This window comes from Lolium rigidum, chromosome 3 (assembly GCF_022539505.1).
Source record: "Lolium rigidum isolate FL_2022 chromosome 3, APGP_CSIRO_Lrig_0.1, whole genome shotgun sequence".
Classification (NCBI taxonomy): Eukaryota; Viridiplantae; Streptophyta; class Magnoliopsida; order Poales; family Poaceae; genus Lolium; species Lolium rigidum.
In genome coordinates, this window is record NC_061510.1 from 400,662,343 (window position 1) to 400,676,105 (window position 13,763).

The 13,763-nt window shown below is 43.1% G+C and overlaps 2 protein-coding genes and 1 pseudogene across 2 annotated transcripts; 1 reads left to right on the forward strand and 2 right to left on the reverse strand.

Moving 5' to 3' along the window:
• Nucleotides 1-874: 874 nt before the first annotated feature.
• On the reverse strand, nt 875-4,313 carry LOC124697763 (annotated as a pseudogene).
• Nucleotides 4,314-6,509: 2,196 nt separating this feature from the next.
• LOC124700928 (60S ribosomal protein L7-3-like) lies at nt 6,510-8,701 on the reverse strand. Its single transcript, XM_047232987.1, has 7 exons — nt 8,642-8,701; nt 8,394-8,570; nt 7,762-7,859; nt 7,607-7,664; nt 7,442-7,521; nt 7,001-7,103; nt 6,510-6,899 (listed from the first exon to the last, which is right to left on the reverse strand). The coding sequence occupies exons 2-7, from the start codon at nt 8,568-8,570 to the stop codon at nt 6,684-6,686; spliced, it is 732 nt and encodes a 243-aa protein (XP_047088943.1). The 5' UTR covers nt 8,642-8,701; the 3' UTR covers nt 6,510-6,683.
• Nucleotides 8,702-8,956: 255 nt separating this feature from the next.
• On the forward strand, nt 8,957-12,441 carry LOC124700929. Its single transcript, XM_047232988.1, has 5 exons — nt 8,957-9,045; nt 9,117-9,267; nt 9,354-9,476; nt 9,582-9,666; nt 12,043-12,441. The coding sequence occupies exons 1-5, from the start codon at nt 8,957-8,959 to the stop codon at nt 12,210-12,212; spliced, it is 618 nt and encodes a 205-aa protein (XP_047088944.1). The 3' UTR covers nt 12,213-12,441.
• Nucleotides 12,442-13,763: the final 1,322 nt, after the last annotated feature.

Consider the following 13,763-nt stretch of genomic DNA (forward strand, 5'->3'; position numbering starts at 1 on the left):
TTAAGTCTTGCATTGGACCGTCCTCCTTGTTCTGTGCTTGGGGCCAGGTATGCACAATTATCCGTATGATGTGTAGGCAGGGTTGCCCACCCCCTACCAAACAAAAAAGACATTTCACACGCACAATGAAAACACTAAAATACCAAAAACAATCTAGAATTTATATTTCAATATTTTGAGTTTTAAATGGGTGTAATGCAACTGACTACTTAGAGGTCACAAAGCAAGTACATATTTGGAACTTTCTTTCCTTTTTCTGAAAGAACGAGTTGATCTTGTGTAGCTGCTGACATGGTTGTAGAAGTCTTCAATTAAGAATACCAACCTGTAAAATAATGTGTTACGAAGCTAAATATGCATGGTTTGGGGCAAATAAGAGAGCATAGCAATCTGTTTGAACTTTGGAATCTAGATACTTGATTTTCTCTTACTGGAGACATGTTTAGAAGTGGCAATAAAGACACACAGACAGACAGACATCAGTATGTCTACTTCACACAGATTGTAGCGCCCAGGATTCAGTATCCTGCGATTATAGAGGCTAATTTATACTGCAACAAATGGACTTCTTGAGTGCTTCCTTAATTCAGAATTCCAAATATTTATTTCACTATATTGTGGCACATACGCTTAATGGGATCCTACAAATATTTAATAGTTATAAACCGAAGAAAGCAAACATGTGTGGCAAAGGTATCCCCTAGCTTATAGCATAGGTAAAAGGGATATGCATGACAGTTAAAAGTGTGTAAAGAAGAAATAGAAACTACTATACTTGGCATGCGACCAAATAAACAATGTGTGTGCAGTATGTACTATGTACCTGTACTCGATACAGGCTGGAGACAGTGATCATTAGTCCTAAGCAAGGTAACTATGTCTCGCCTGCAAAAGAAAGAAAATAAGGATATACTATATGGATTAGGTAGAGGGATCTCAAGACTACACTAGCTACAGCTAGCCCGAAAAATATATGAATGTGATGAGGAGCAGGGTGGAGAGATATGTATACCATATCTTGTGAGAGAAAGGAATGGATGGTTCGGATGGACTTGGACTGCGTGCGTCAAAGCTGCCTCTGCTTCCTCCACCTCATGTGCGTGGGCGCCCGTGCAGATGATATTAACTTCTGCTTTCTCCAGCAAAGGGAGGTTCATTAAGCTACCGAAATCAAAGTCGAATTTGGAATCCTTCAAAGACCGCACATGGACTTGGAATTTGATGGATTCAATGCTCGGCATAGCTCCCTTGAGAGCCAGCAGCGGTGCTGGCGTGGCATAGTGTTTCAACTTGGGGAATAACCCTCCACTGCATTCGCATGGAGGATCAGAGCCACCGCCAGCGGAAATTCTGATAATCAGCTGCATAGTGAGAAGCTCCGGGAACCTCCCAAGGACCTCAATATCTTGTTCCTTCACATCCTTCAGACTCACCCATATATAGGTGAGGTTTGGAAGAAGCAATGAATTGATCCACATCGGCAGCCTGGAGGATACAGTGGCTAGGAACAGTTCACGGAGTTGTCCAGAGGGCACATGGGTCTCTAAGTTGGCCTCCTTGGTCGACCAAATACCCAGAACTTGGATTTTCTGCAGCTTTTCTAGTGATTCCGCCAAAGCTTTGCACTTCCAGCCCTCCACACCCAACTCCCCAATATAAATATTGAGCCTCCTCAGCTCTGTCAGCTTGCTAAGTTCCTTCACAAAGTTTGGGGATTCGCTGACATTGTCCACAGATAGGTCTTCCAGGGATGCCAGGTTTCCCATCCATTCCGGCACTCTTACACAACCATGCTCCATACTGATGCGCTTGAGTTGCCTCAGTCGACCAATGCCCCGCGGCAGCTCTTCTAGTGCAGTTTGCCTTATGTCCAGTGTCTGCAGAAACTTCAAATCTCCAATTTCTTCCGGTAGTTCAGATATAGCAGTGCACCGTAGTCCAAGATACCTCAAGTGAAGTAACTTCCCAAGATGCTTCAGATTATAAGAATGTACATTATTGCATCCTTGAAAATCTAGGACACGCAGAACTTCAAATTTTGTAAGTGAAGGCATCATTTCGATGCGGCATCCAGTGGCATTAAATGATCTCAGTTGTCGAGTGCCTGTGTTAGCCAAAAGGCCCTGTTTATCTATGATTCCGTTTTGGATTGCTAACCTACGAACATTGCCTTGCAAGGACATGCATTGCTCATCACTACCTAATATGGTAACAAAATTTTCTTCTTTTGACAAGGAACATATCATATCAAGTACCATGTCATGGACATAGCAACCAATGACGTCACCGTGGTGTACTTCTTGAAATGGACGGATCATACTTCTGTTAATAAGCTCGTTGAAGTATTTCTCTCCAACCTCAAATAGTGTCATGTAAGGTTCCTCGTGTACAAATCCTTCTGCTACCCACTTCCATATCAATTCTACTCTATATCCGCTGATCCTCTGGGTATATACTTAGATGCAATAAGCAAGTTCTTAGATAAGAAGGCATATCATAATAGCCATATAACAGTATCTTTCTCATGTTCTCGACATCTTCATTTTGTCCTGAACCAAAACCAATAGAGCTGTACACCTTGGACCAATCATTCCTTGGTTTACTGGCCAGCAAACTAGCTATGGTAATGATAGCTAACAGTACACCACCACATTTACGTAAAATTTTCTCAGATAACTCAGCTTGTTGTTCGTAATGGCATTTCCTTTTATCACTAGATAATCTTGTATAGAATAATTCTTTAGACTCCTTGGGAGAAAGTGGTTTTATCCTGTAAACATCACCAGCCTTTCTGGCGACTTCAAAAATTCGAGTAGTTGTGATTATTCTACTTCCAAAATCTTTATCCATAAATGCACATCTGATTATTCCCCATGTTTTGGTATCCCATACATCGTCAATAACGATGAAGTACCTATCCGCATTACAGCACCACAGCCATGAATTAGTAAACCAGTTGATTATCTACAGAAAAACAACAAACACGACAATCACCTCGACCGGTGAGGAATCTAAACATGTCATTATTCAGTGTACATCACCATGATGTAAGTTGAAGTAAACTAAAGCTGCTAGAGAAGGACATGCATTACATTTTTTCATTAGTTACCCAGATCTCTAACGTAACCCAAATAATCATTGAATGAACGTGAGGAAACAGTAGAGATATATCCAAGAAAAAGGCACAATTTGCATTTTTTGTCTTCTAAAAATCATAAGAATATCCCTAGGCTACCCAATAAAATCCCACACGACATTGAGTTAATCCCAAACATAATTAAGGACATTTGAAGCAAAATAAGCCACTCATTCCTTACTTAGATTCAATTTTTATGCCTCTTAGATGCATCACCCAAGTGATCAAATGAAGTGTTGATATATAAATAGATTTATGCATATATTTATGAGAATACTATAACTACCATCAATGTTATTGAGATACGTGCCGAGTAGATAAAAATACGAACTGAACTATACTAGGGTGGGTGGATACCTCTAGTTCATGAGTTGTTCTCTAAGAGCTGCCTTTCATCCAACATGGCTAGATTGAAATCCATGTACCTTTGCTTGTCGAGTTCAAGGAGAATATCCTTGAAAACTTTCTTTGGGTTGGGATTACGGCCCACCACAACAAATGCTTTGCAAGCATATTGTCCTTGAAGCCTGTCATACACTTCTTTTGCAAGGGTCGTCTTGCCTAATCCCCCAAATCCGAAAATGGATAGAATCTTTAGCTGGTGTTTGGACACAATATCTTCATCAGCGAGCCTCTTGATTAGCTCATCCATTGCCTCTGCGGTACCAACAGTCTCTTGATTTTCTTTGTAGAGAGCCAACAAGCGAGGGTCAATGGCAGTTGTGGCTGCTGAATTAGCAACAACACTGTCAACTCTATACCTGTCACGCCGGTCAGCCACCTCCTTGACTCGAACCTTGATGTCTTTGATCTCACCGGCTATCCGATCTCGAGTCTTGCCCTTGGTGAGCAAGTCTCCCATCTGCTTCATGAGCTGTTTGAGCTTTTGCGAGTTGGCAGCAGACTCAAAACCTTTGACGTGCACTAGGAATCTGTCAACAACATCCTCCATATCGTAGGACAAATCCCTAACGTTGTCAGCCCAGATCTTGACCAGCTCATCAAGCTGGTCCCGCGGCACGTCCGACACCTTGCTGAGGGCAGCGTGCATGCTCCTCAGCTCTCTCTCCAGCAACTTGACATCTTTCTTGATGCCCTTCTGCAGCTTGTACTTCTCGTTCAGAAGCTCCACTAGCTTGGGGAGCAGGGAACCCATCGCGCCTGTTGCCAGATCCATGGCTATGCTCGACCTCTTAAGTAATTGCTTTGTTGTATATTGAGAAGTGCATAGTTGTTGCTGCCAATGTGGGTGCTGCAGGGTTGCTCTTTGTAGTTATAGCAAGATGGATGATACATTTGTTTTGGCGTATGCATGCATCCCAAAGTCAACTGCCTCGGCTGTATAACCTGCACTAGTATATGGTCAGCTGTATAATCACACAGATCTAGGCGTTGAATACACAATCTATTCACGTGCATGTGGTTCCCTTTTGTCAATGCTCTTGTAAGCGTGCAGATCCAGACTTAATGGCTGGCTGTTTGTGCATAATTTTTTCATTAATGCATGAGACTTAACTTGATTAGGCATAAAAAGTCCTAAAAGAACTTAGATCACACGATCACGAGCTCTCACACATATATACATCTCCAATATCAGATACTTTCAGGAAGTGATTAATTAGCAAATATATTGGACTGCAAAATGAGTTAAGTTGTTCAGTCTCTAGACTATCAACCACTGTGGCACCTATCTCATCGTCACCAAAGTTGTCTAAACCTTCCGGCTGTAGAACAATAGTATTAGCTTGATGGTGCATGCATATGACATGATTAATCATAGAATATTTTAATTAACGCGGGACAGTCTCGATCCATCACACAGGGATCCTTCGAGCTCTTCTCGGCCCAAGCGAATGATCGATCCATGGCACTGTCATCCTTCTTCATAATTCAATTTAGCCTTACCTTTAATACTCTGTTCCTGATACTGCTCAATCCCTGTTTAGTACATGGCTCCCTAGATTTGTGAAGCAAGATAAAAAAGCTGATTACAGCTGGAATTACTCTGGTTTTCTGCATTCTGTTGAAAGTTCCTGAAAAAGCTTGTTGTAATAATAAACAGATCATTGATCATTTTGCTATCATTCATCTGGCGGGGCATTGATTAACTACCGAGTCAATTATGCAGACAAAAAAGGCAAACAAAGAATCGCTACTCTTGGGGGTAAATTTCTTTGGACAGTTAGCAACTGAAGTTCTCAAATCTGGTGTACGTCTACTGGATGCTGGATGATGAGGAAACAGACTTGCTGTCTCAAGGGTGAAAACTTGAAGCAAAGATGATGTTCTGAATATCTTAGCTGGAGAAGCTAAGTTCTCCTGGGAACAAACAATAGAACAAACAAGGAATCCTGTATATTGCCCATGGTGGTAAATTTCTTTGGACAGTTAGCAACTGAAGTTCTCAAATCTGGTATACGTTTGCTGGATGCTGGATGATGAGGAAACATACTTACTATCTCAAGGGTGAAAACTTGAAGCAAAGATGATGTTCTGAATATCTTAGCTGGAGAAGCTAAGTTCTCCTGGGAACAAACAATAGAACAAACAAGGAATCCTGTATATTGCCCATGGTGGGGCTTGACTGTATTCTTTTTTCCTTCTTTCGAACTGGTGTAGAAACTTGTGGTTGATAATGGAATTCAGGGGGCCTAACTCTTCTCAAAAGAATTAAGGTGGGAGTGCTATGTCCACATAATCGCTGAGCAAATAGATACCACAAGAAGAACAATGTGCCATGTTGATGTAAACCAAGAAAACTTCTAAGTAACATATAAAATGGTCTACGATTAATCAAATAAGGAAGCTCAATGGTTGGTTGTCGCACCAGTACTTTGGTGTTAACTGAGGAGAGAATGGTTTATTATTTGTCTTCCCTGAGAGGAGAGCGAACAACGTTGCCGCCTCGACGCTACCTCCGGATTCTTTTCAGTCCTTTCCACACTTCCTCCGGATTCATCAGCATCATGTCAGTCAGGTTTCTTGAAATGTCAGAAAACTCTGCTTCCTGGGTAACCACCAGAGATATTTGTTTGTCCAATGTACGTACTGCTGACAAGAAGGCTGATGATACTTAGTGGCATTGTTTATTTCCTGAACGTTTCCTCTTTGTTACGGGCAGCATTGCTAGCCCGTACTGTTTCGTCATATTCTTGCAGTACTAAACACCATCCAGGTCACTCTCTTCATCTGTATTGTCTAAAACTTATGAGGAATCCAACTACCATCGGATGCAAGTTCAGTACAACCAGATACATCACAAATAGGTTTACTATTTTAGGAGAACACCAAATAACATCTAAACCCAACGGACCTAATGCCAGGGCTAAGCATTAGGCCCCCAGCCGACAGTTAACAGCAACACACAAAATAATGGCAGCACATAAGAGCTTAAGGCATTGTATACGTCTCAACACCTCACATACAACTTCAGATTCTTCCAAACATGCATGGTTCTGAAATATCAAAATTGCAACCACCATCCACTTCCTAATGTGAAACATCATCCAAGCACAAGGAAACATCGATGATAAGCTAGGCAGACAACCTAGTTCATCCTCCTGACCAGCTGGTTGATGTAGTTCTCACGGTTACCAGCGTCACCACCCTCAACGTAGTGGTTCCTCTTCTTCTTGAGGCCACCCAGAGGCGCCTTCAGCTTGAATGGCCAGAGGAAGTTGTTGGCCTCCTTGAAGTGTGGGCCAACGCTCAGGATCTCATGGACAAGGTCCTCAATGCAGATGATGTTGTGCTTTCCCAGACCCTGATAAGAACACCGAAAAGGTCAGAATTATACCTTAGATACATATATATAGCTAACAAATATATGAGCCACATGCAGATAATCAATCAAGGACAACTAACCTCCTCGATGACTTTGTTGTTGGACAGAGGAATCCTTTGTTTGTTGAGCTTTCCATAGCCCCTCTTGTAGATCAACTCCCTAACACTCTTCAGGTTGGGGTACCTAAAAAGAGAGATTTTAGTAAATTGGTAACAATGGAACATCTTATACTCTTGCACCACCTAGATCTTAGACAACTAGCTATTTGGATGTTGAAAAATAAATTCCTTGCATACAATTTCCAGCTAAAACAACAGCTAAAGAAATGCAGGGTTGACTCAGGTGTATAAGTTTCAGACTACGCTTCAGGTAATCATTACCAGACAAAGCTCTGCCAAAATAAGATTATGCACTTTAAACTGCTCTAAGCAAGACAACGCAGATACTGACAGCTTCAATAGAATCATAAAATCTTAGAAGGAATGTACCGACACAACCAAAAATATACAATTAGAACATACCCATATGCAACATATGGCTCAACCCTGCGCAGCATGTTGATGGTGGCCTTGTTGACCTTCAGGAACACTCCATTGAAGATCTACAAAACAGAAACAATTTGGCACAATGAACAAAAATAGCAATCATTTTAAACAAGAAATGAACAGAGACAACCAACTACCCACCTGCCTCAAACGCAGAAGCTGCAAGATCTTCTTGGTCTTTGGGTGCATAGCATTGATACTGCACTCAAATAAATTGACACAATTAGCATCTACTTACTCAGACACTATAAGAACATGCATATCATGACATACAGTGGCAAGGCCAGGTAACTCACCCACGGATACGGACAACAAACAGAAGCTTGGCCTCAGGGCTGACGTAGAACCCACCCTTCAACCTAGCCTCACGCTTAAGCTGAACTAGCTCCTTCTCCTGCAAGCAAAACCAGGATCAGTGTTATTGCAACTTAGTTGGGCAACTGGTAGAGAAACACTAGTGGAAGCAGGCACTAATGAACCTATCGAACATTTTGATGATCTCATGAACTTAAATATCGATGACTATCAACTGTCAACAATGTTTGCACCAATTTATACAAAATAGTTTATATTCATAGCACAGTAAATCAGAACACCTAGGTCATAATTAAATGGTGCAAGTTTGATTTCATTTTACTGCAAGCTGCCCTAGGTCATTATCTCTACTCACAATGGCAATGGAACATGCCCCTACAAAAATGTGCACATTCCTAGGTTACCGCTGCAACATGTAAAGTGAATATTACATCCACGCTAGTTTCTAGAATTATCCACTTGAAACTAACATCTATGTTTCATTGAATCTAAAATTATGCCAAACACAACATCGACTACCGCAAACCAACGATGTACTAACAGATACCACACAGCGCACGAACGAACAAACCGCAAAGAGGCACTGGGAATCGAGCGTGGGCAGCGATCTGACCTGAGCATCGTACTCCTCGGCGTACTGCTTGGCGCGGGCGAAGATGACCTTGCGGTTCTCGGTGGACTTCTTCTTCTCCTCGACGGCCTTGGTCTTGGCCTCGGCGGCCCAGCCCTCGGCCCGCTTCGCCTTCTTGAGGAAGCTCTCCGGCACCACCTTGGCCGCCTCCGACGACATCTGCGCGCAACCAAGGGTCAGATCGAGGCCGCGAGCTGGAGCAAATGCCGTAGCGCGAGCGGTGCGCTTACCTTGACGAGCGAGCTTCCCTGCGAGAGGAGGAGAGGAGACGAGAGAGAGAGCGGGGAGACGAGAGAGAGGCGGCGGCGGGTGATGGGAATGGCTTATGTAAGGTCTCGGGGTTTGGGGCTAGGGTTTCCGAAGAGATCCGACGGCTGCGATCGTCCTGATGGGCTATTACGGGCCGCAAGTGCGGCCCAACTGAACCAAACCTGCTGGCACGTACGGCCCACCAAACCTATTGGTTTAGGCCCATCCAATCTCCAGAAACATTTGCAGCTCCTCGGCCTCGCTGCCTCCCCGACGCCGTCGACGTCGCCGGAGGGATGCCAGCTCCGCCGCCCCCGTTCTCCTTACCATGCCGCCGGACGTGCTTCCTTCTGGCCATCCTCTCCCTGCTCTCCTCCGCGCGCAGGTGCGCCCCTCTCGCTGTCCCCATCCACACCTCTTCCCGGTACAGTGCGCCAACAGCTACCTTCCCCGCAGCAGCCTGGAGGCGGAGGAGGCGAGGGCCCTTCGCGTCGGAGATGAGCTTCTGGGCGAGACGATGCCGCTCCGGCACGGCCGGAGGCTCTACAGGCTCGCCGGGCTGCGGCCGCATGCCTTCTACGAAGTCAAGATCTCCTACCCGGCCTCTGTACGGTCCGATCCTCCCCGTAGAACTGGCCCACCGATCCGTTGCGGCTTCTTGTTCTTCAACGCGTTGCTTGCTTGTGGCTGCAGATACCGTCCAGCTTCTCGATTCGGGTCGTGAACGAGCCTGATGCCGTGGAGGATCCGGGGAGCAAGAACAGGAGGCTGCTCAACACGGAGAAGATCGTTTTCAAGGCTGAGAGCACCGAGCCGGTTGGTATTCAGTGACGATTTAGCTGGATTTGTTGCTTCGCTGCGGAATCGGAGTGCCACGCCATGGTGGCATGATTTATAATGTATGTTCCTGATTGAATATAGGTTTATGTTCTTGTCACGGTGGAGCCTGAAGGTGTGGTTGCAAAGCCAAATGTGTCGGAGAGAGAGCTTGCGCTGTTCAACATTGGTAAGCTCGTGTGTTTCGCTGCTTCTCTACACCTCATTTTTCCGTTGTGATATACCGATATTCCAAACTAAATAGTCAATAACAATCGGTATGCTACAGTGCTAGACTGTTTGTAGTCTTTGTTTGTGTTTCCTTTGTCCTGCAATACTCTAATGAGATTAGTCCAACCAGGACAGGAAGTATTGTAATAGTATCTACCAGAGAATGAGGTCTAATTTAAGAGGTAAAGCAATAATTGGGCTTAGTGCTCCGATTGCTGAGCTTACCACTAGGTTCATATGGTTCATAGTCTTCTCATACGAGCCCGTAGAATGAACTTCTGCTTTGACAACATCACAAATTTGAAACATATCAGTGCTCAATGTCATTTCCCAGTTTATCTAGGGAGTAAATGTCTTGAAATCTGGTGACATCCTTCCATACAGCAAAATAACTTCTCAGCCTAAAGTACTAATGTGTGATTAATTGTATTGGTAAAGTAGATGATCTGCAGCCAGAACTTCTAGACGATATTGACATAAGCTACCGAAAGTAACCATTTAAAGGAAATTAAAGCATTGTTCACTAACCTAACAGAATATGACCATTTCAAGGAAATTAAAGCATTGTTCACTAACCTAACAGAATATTACCATTTAAAGGAAAATTAAAGCATTGTTCACTAACCTAACAGAACATTACCATTTAAGTGAAAATGAATGCATTATTTACTAACCTAACAGAATAACAGTTGCTAGAAGATCCTCCATTTTGTTTTCACTATTTACTTTTTGTTTACATGCAATCTATGTGTCCTTATATGTTTTGCATGGCAACAGTATTCTTTTGGAACTGTAGTGAACAGTGTGCTGTTCTAGAAAGTTAGTTTAGTATGAATGCCTTCTATTCCCAATTTCCCATTAAAGGGTGAAGCATTCTGTTCTGTCTTCTGGCCATAAAATATAAATAATTATGTTCTCATTGCCACTACCTGACTTGATGAATTTTATCACAGCTGAATTGCATTAGTGCGACTGTACCAAATTCTCTTTCAATGCAATCATACCTAATGATTTTGCTTCCTTTCACTGTAAGAAAAGAGGATATAGCCGAACCTGTGTTCAATTTGAGAATGACATTTCATTGACCAGATCAAACTTTGAAAGTGATTTTTAGAAAGTTGGCCTAGTAGAGATCCGTGCAGTGGTGAAGCCTGTGTCCGGCCACCCCGGGTAGCTACCTGGGCTCTGCCTAGTGCCTAGGAGCCTCCATGGAAATTATAGAAGGAACAAGGGATCATTTAGCATTTTACTTGGGCAAATGCCCATCGGCCAGGTGCCTTTTTACTTTGCCAAGGCTCTGCATGGGCTGGCTCCGCCACTGGATCCATGGATTCAGAGTTATGTTTTTTTTAGTTGATTCTTCTTTTAATACTTGCATTTTAAAGCTTTTTGCACATTGTTTCCATTTTGCTTCAGTGCCTGTATTTCTACAGAAGCTGTACAATCTAAAATATCTGACGATTAGCTGCACCCAATCTAAAATATGGCTCTTGCACAATAGTATTACACAAACATTAGCTCTAGGTTCCTAGTAAAAATTTATTTGCAGTGAAGCTTTAATCTGAGGCGATATGAATTAGTATAAAAAGTAGGCACGTTTAGTTGGAGAAACATATTTCATTGGCCATGATCAAAATTCAAAATTGATCTTCAGGCGGATGGGCCTAGTAGAGATCTTGGGTTTCTGAGTATCTTTTCTGGTTACTTAGCCTTCTAGTACTTGGTTTCTAAAGTTTTGTACATATTGGTTGCGTTTTGCTTCAGTGACTGTATTTCCACAGAAGCTGTACTCAAATCTATAAAAATTTAAAGCGGCTTCTTGCACAGTGGTACTATACACAGACCTTAGTTCTAGGTTCTTGGTTCCTAGTGAACTTCTATATACAAGTAAGTTTGGTTTCTCCAAGGCCATGTGAATGAGCATCAATGAGTAGGCTTCAACTGGAACTACTGTACACACAAGCATCAATAACTATAAGCAGTGAACTTTCATGTTCATAAGGCAGAAAAGGGAAGCTGAGTTACTCCAAGACCATCTGATTAGCATCAATATGTATGGGCAAACCCCTGTTTGGTAAACCGATGGATACACGTAGCCAGTAGTCTCTAATATAAATTATTTACCGTCGCCATTATGGAGGAATATAATAAAGGGATAGCAAGAGCATCATGTAAAATAATTCCATTCAACCTCTTCAATTGGTTCAAATTAGTTATGTCTACCTTTTTCCTTTATTTACTTCTGATTATCATTGTCTGGCTTTTCTATGGATTGCTTTGAGCACCATAATAATAATGTTTCTAATCCTGATTTGTGATTTTCATTGTGGTGCAGTTTGCGATGAACTTCTTCTAGGGATCCCACACTTTGCCTGGTGGGTTGGAATTGCAGCACTAATTTCCATTGTGTTGGCATCATTGGCACCGCATTTCCTCCCGCTGCACAGACTCCTTAACTACGAAGCCGTGGAGTCAAGCAGTGTCCATGCAGCCAAGATTTCGTGACCGACTGGAGCATGCTGCTTTATTAATGTTTGGTTTTTCATATTAGACTAGTGTATCTTGTTCTTTCTCCTCTCTTTCCTTTCTGCCTTTTACCAGACGCAGTTGTTCAAACATCTGATGGTGACTCAACAACCCTAGGTGTTCATTGCTAGATATATAATTTCGATCTTGTACGGCTGCCTCATCAATGTATAGAATTCGATTTTATTGAATGTTTTGCCAATTGAAAGAATGGACCACAGATTTCCCATGTGTTTTAGATGCTGATTTTCCCATGCTCGTCTTGCTCTTGTGATTGGAAGGGGACCGGTCTCATTCTCTCTTTTTTTTTTGCGGGAAGGGACCGGTCTCATTCTCATTATCTCACATCAAGTCACCGGTGTTAGAGGTCAGTAGTTAACACTTGACAAGCAACTAAACAGTTCTGAACCATCCATATTATCAGTTATAATCTCCTGATAGAAAACAAACTGCTAAGCTTGCACGGGCACTCTCTCAAAAGATATTGAGCTGTCTATCCAATGTAATTTAAACATCGGCCATGACTGAATCTTTTTTGTTAAGGCTCCTCTTGATTGATGCCGACGAGATGACCAAGTAGAGATAACAGCGTGATTGCCCGTATCCATCATCACCAATAATTCATCATCACTCGTAGTGGTGCTTCAAAATTAAGGTGAAAAGAACCCGTACCGGCCGATGCATCTGGCCTCAAGAGGGAAGAAGCCCATGCACGTCATGGATGGTACTGAAAAATTGGACCTAAATATTGAGCGGGACTTTCTAGAGCAAACAGTTTTGTACCAGTCAAAAATTGCGACGTGGCAACTTCTTTTTAACTTGTTTTGATGGCCTTTGCCATCCACTGTCCGCTAAAAAAGGACAGCTGTAAATCTAAACGTTCTTTCATTATAATTTTTCCTTATTTAATATCGAAGGCAATAATTTTAGATAAATTGGTCCTCACGCCGAAAACAGAAGAAACCTAGCCACCAGGAGAATCCTTTGGAGGCGATCCGGATGCACACCCTCCAGTCGGCGTGGTTGCCGGTCTGCCCCGGATCTGGAGGCCCACATGGCCTTCGGAGATGTGATAAATCTTGGCTCCACGCCGCCGGGCGGAGAAGGTCGAGGAGAGTTCTTGGAGGCGTGCCCTCCCACGGGCAGTCGCTTTGCCCCGGATTCGCAGGGCTGAAAGGATCGTATGCCGCACCTAGAGAGAGGGGGTGAATAGGTGCTAACCAATTTTTAGTTCTTTTTCGATTTAGGCTTGACACAAATGTAAATTCTCTAAATATGCAACTATGTGAATTTACCTATATGACAAGGTCAACAACTGAGCAATATATAGCTAGACAATATATAGGGGAGATAATGAGGATAGAGGTAACCGAGAGTGGAGCACGCGGAGACACAGAGATGATTCCCGTAGTTCCCTTCCTTTACAAGAAGGTACGTCTACATTTGGTGGAGCGTGGTCGTTACGAAAGCCAGACCAACGCCACGAAGGCTTCACTCAGGTCTCCTATGAGCACCGCCACGAAGGCCTAG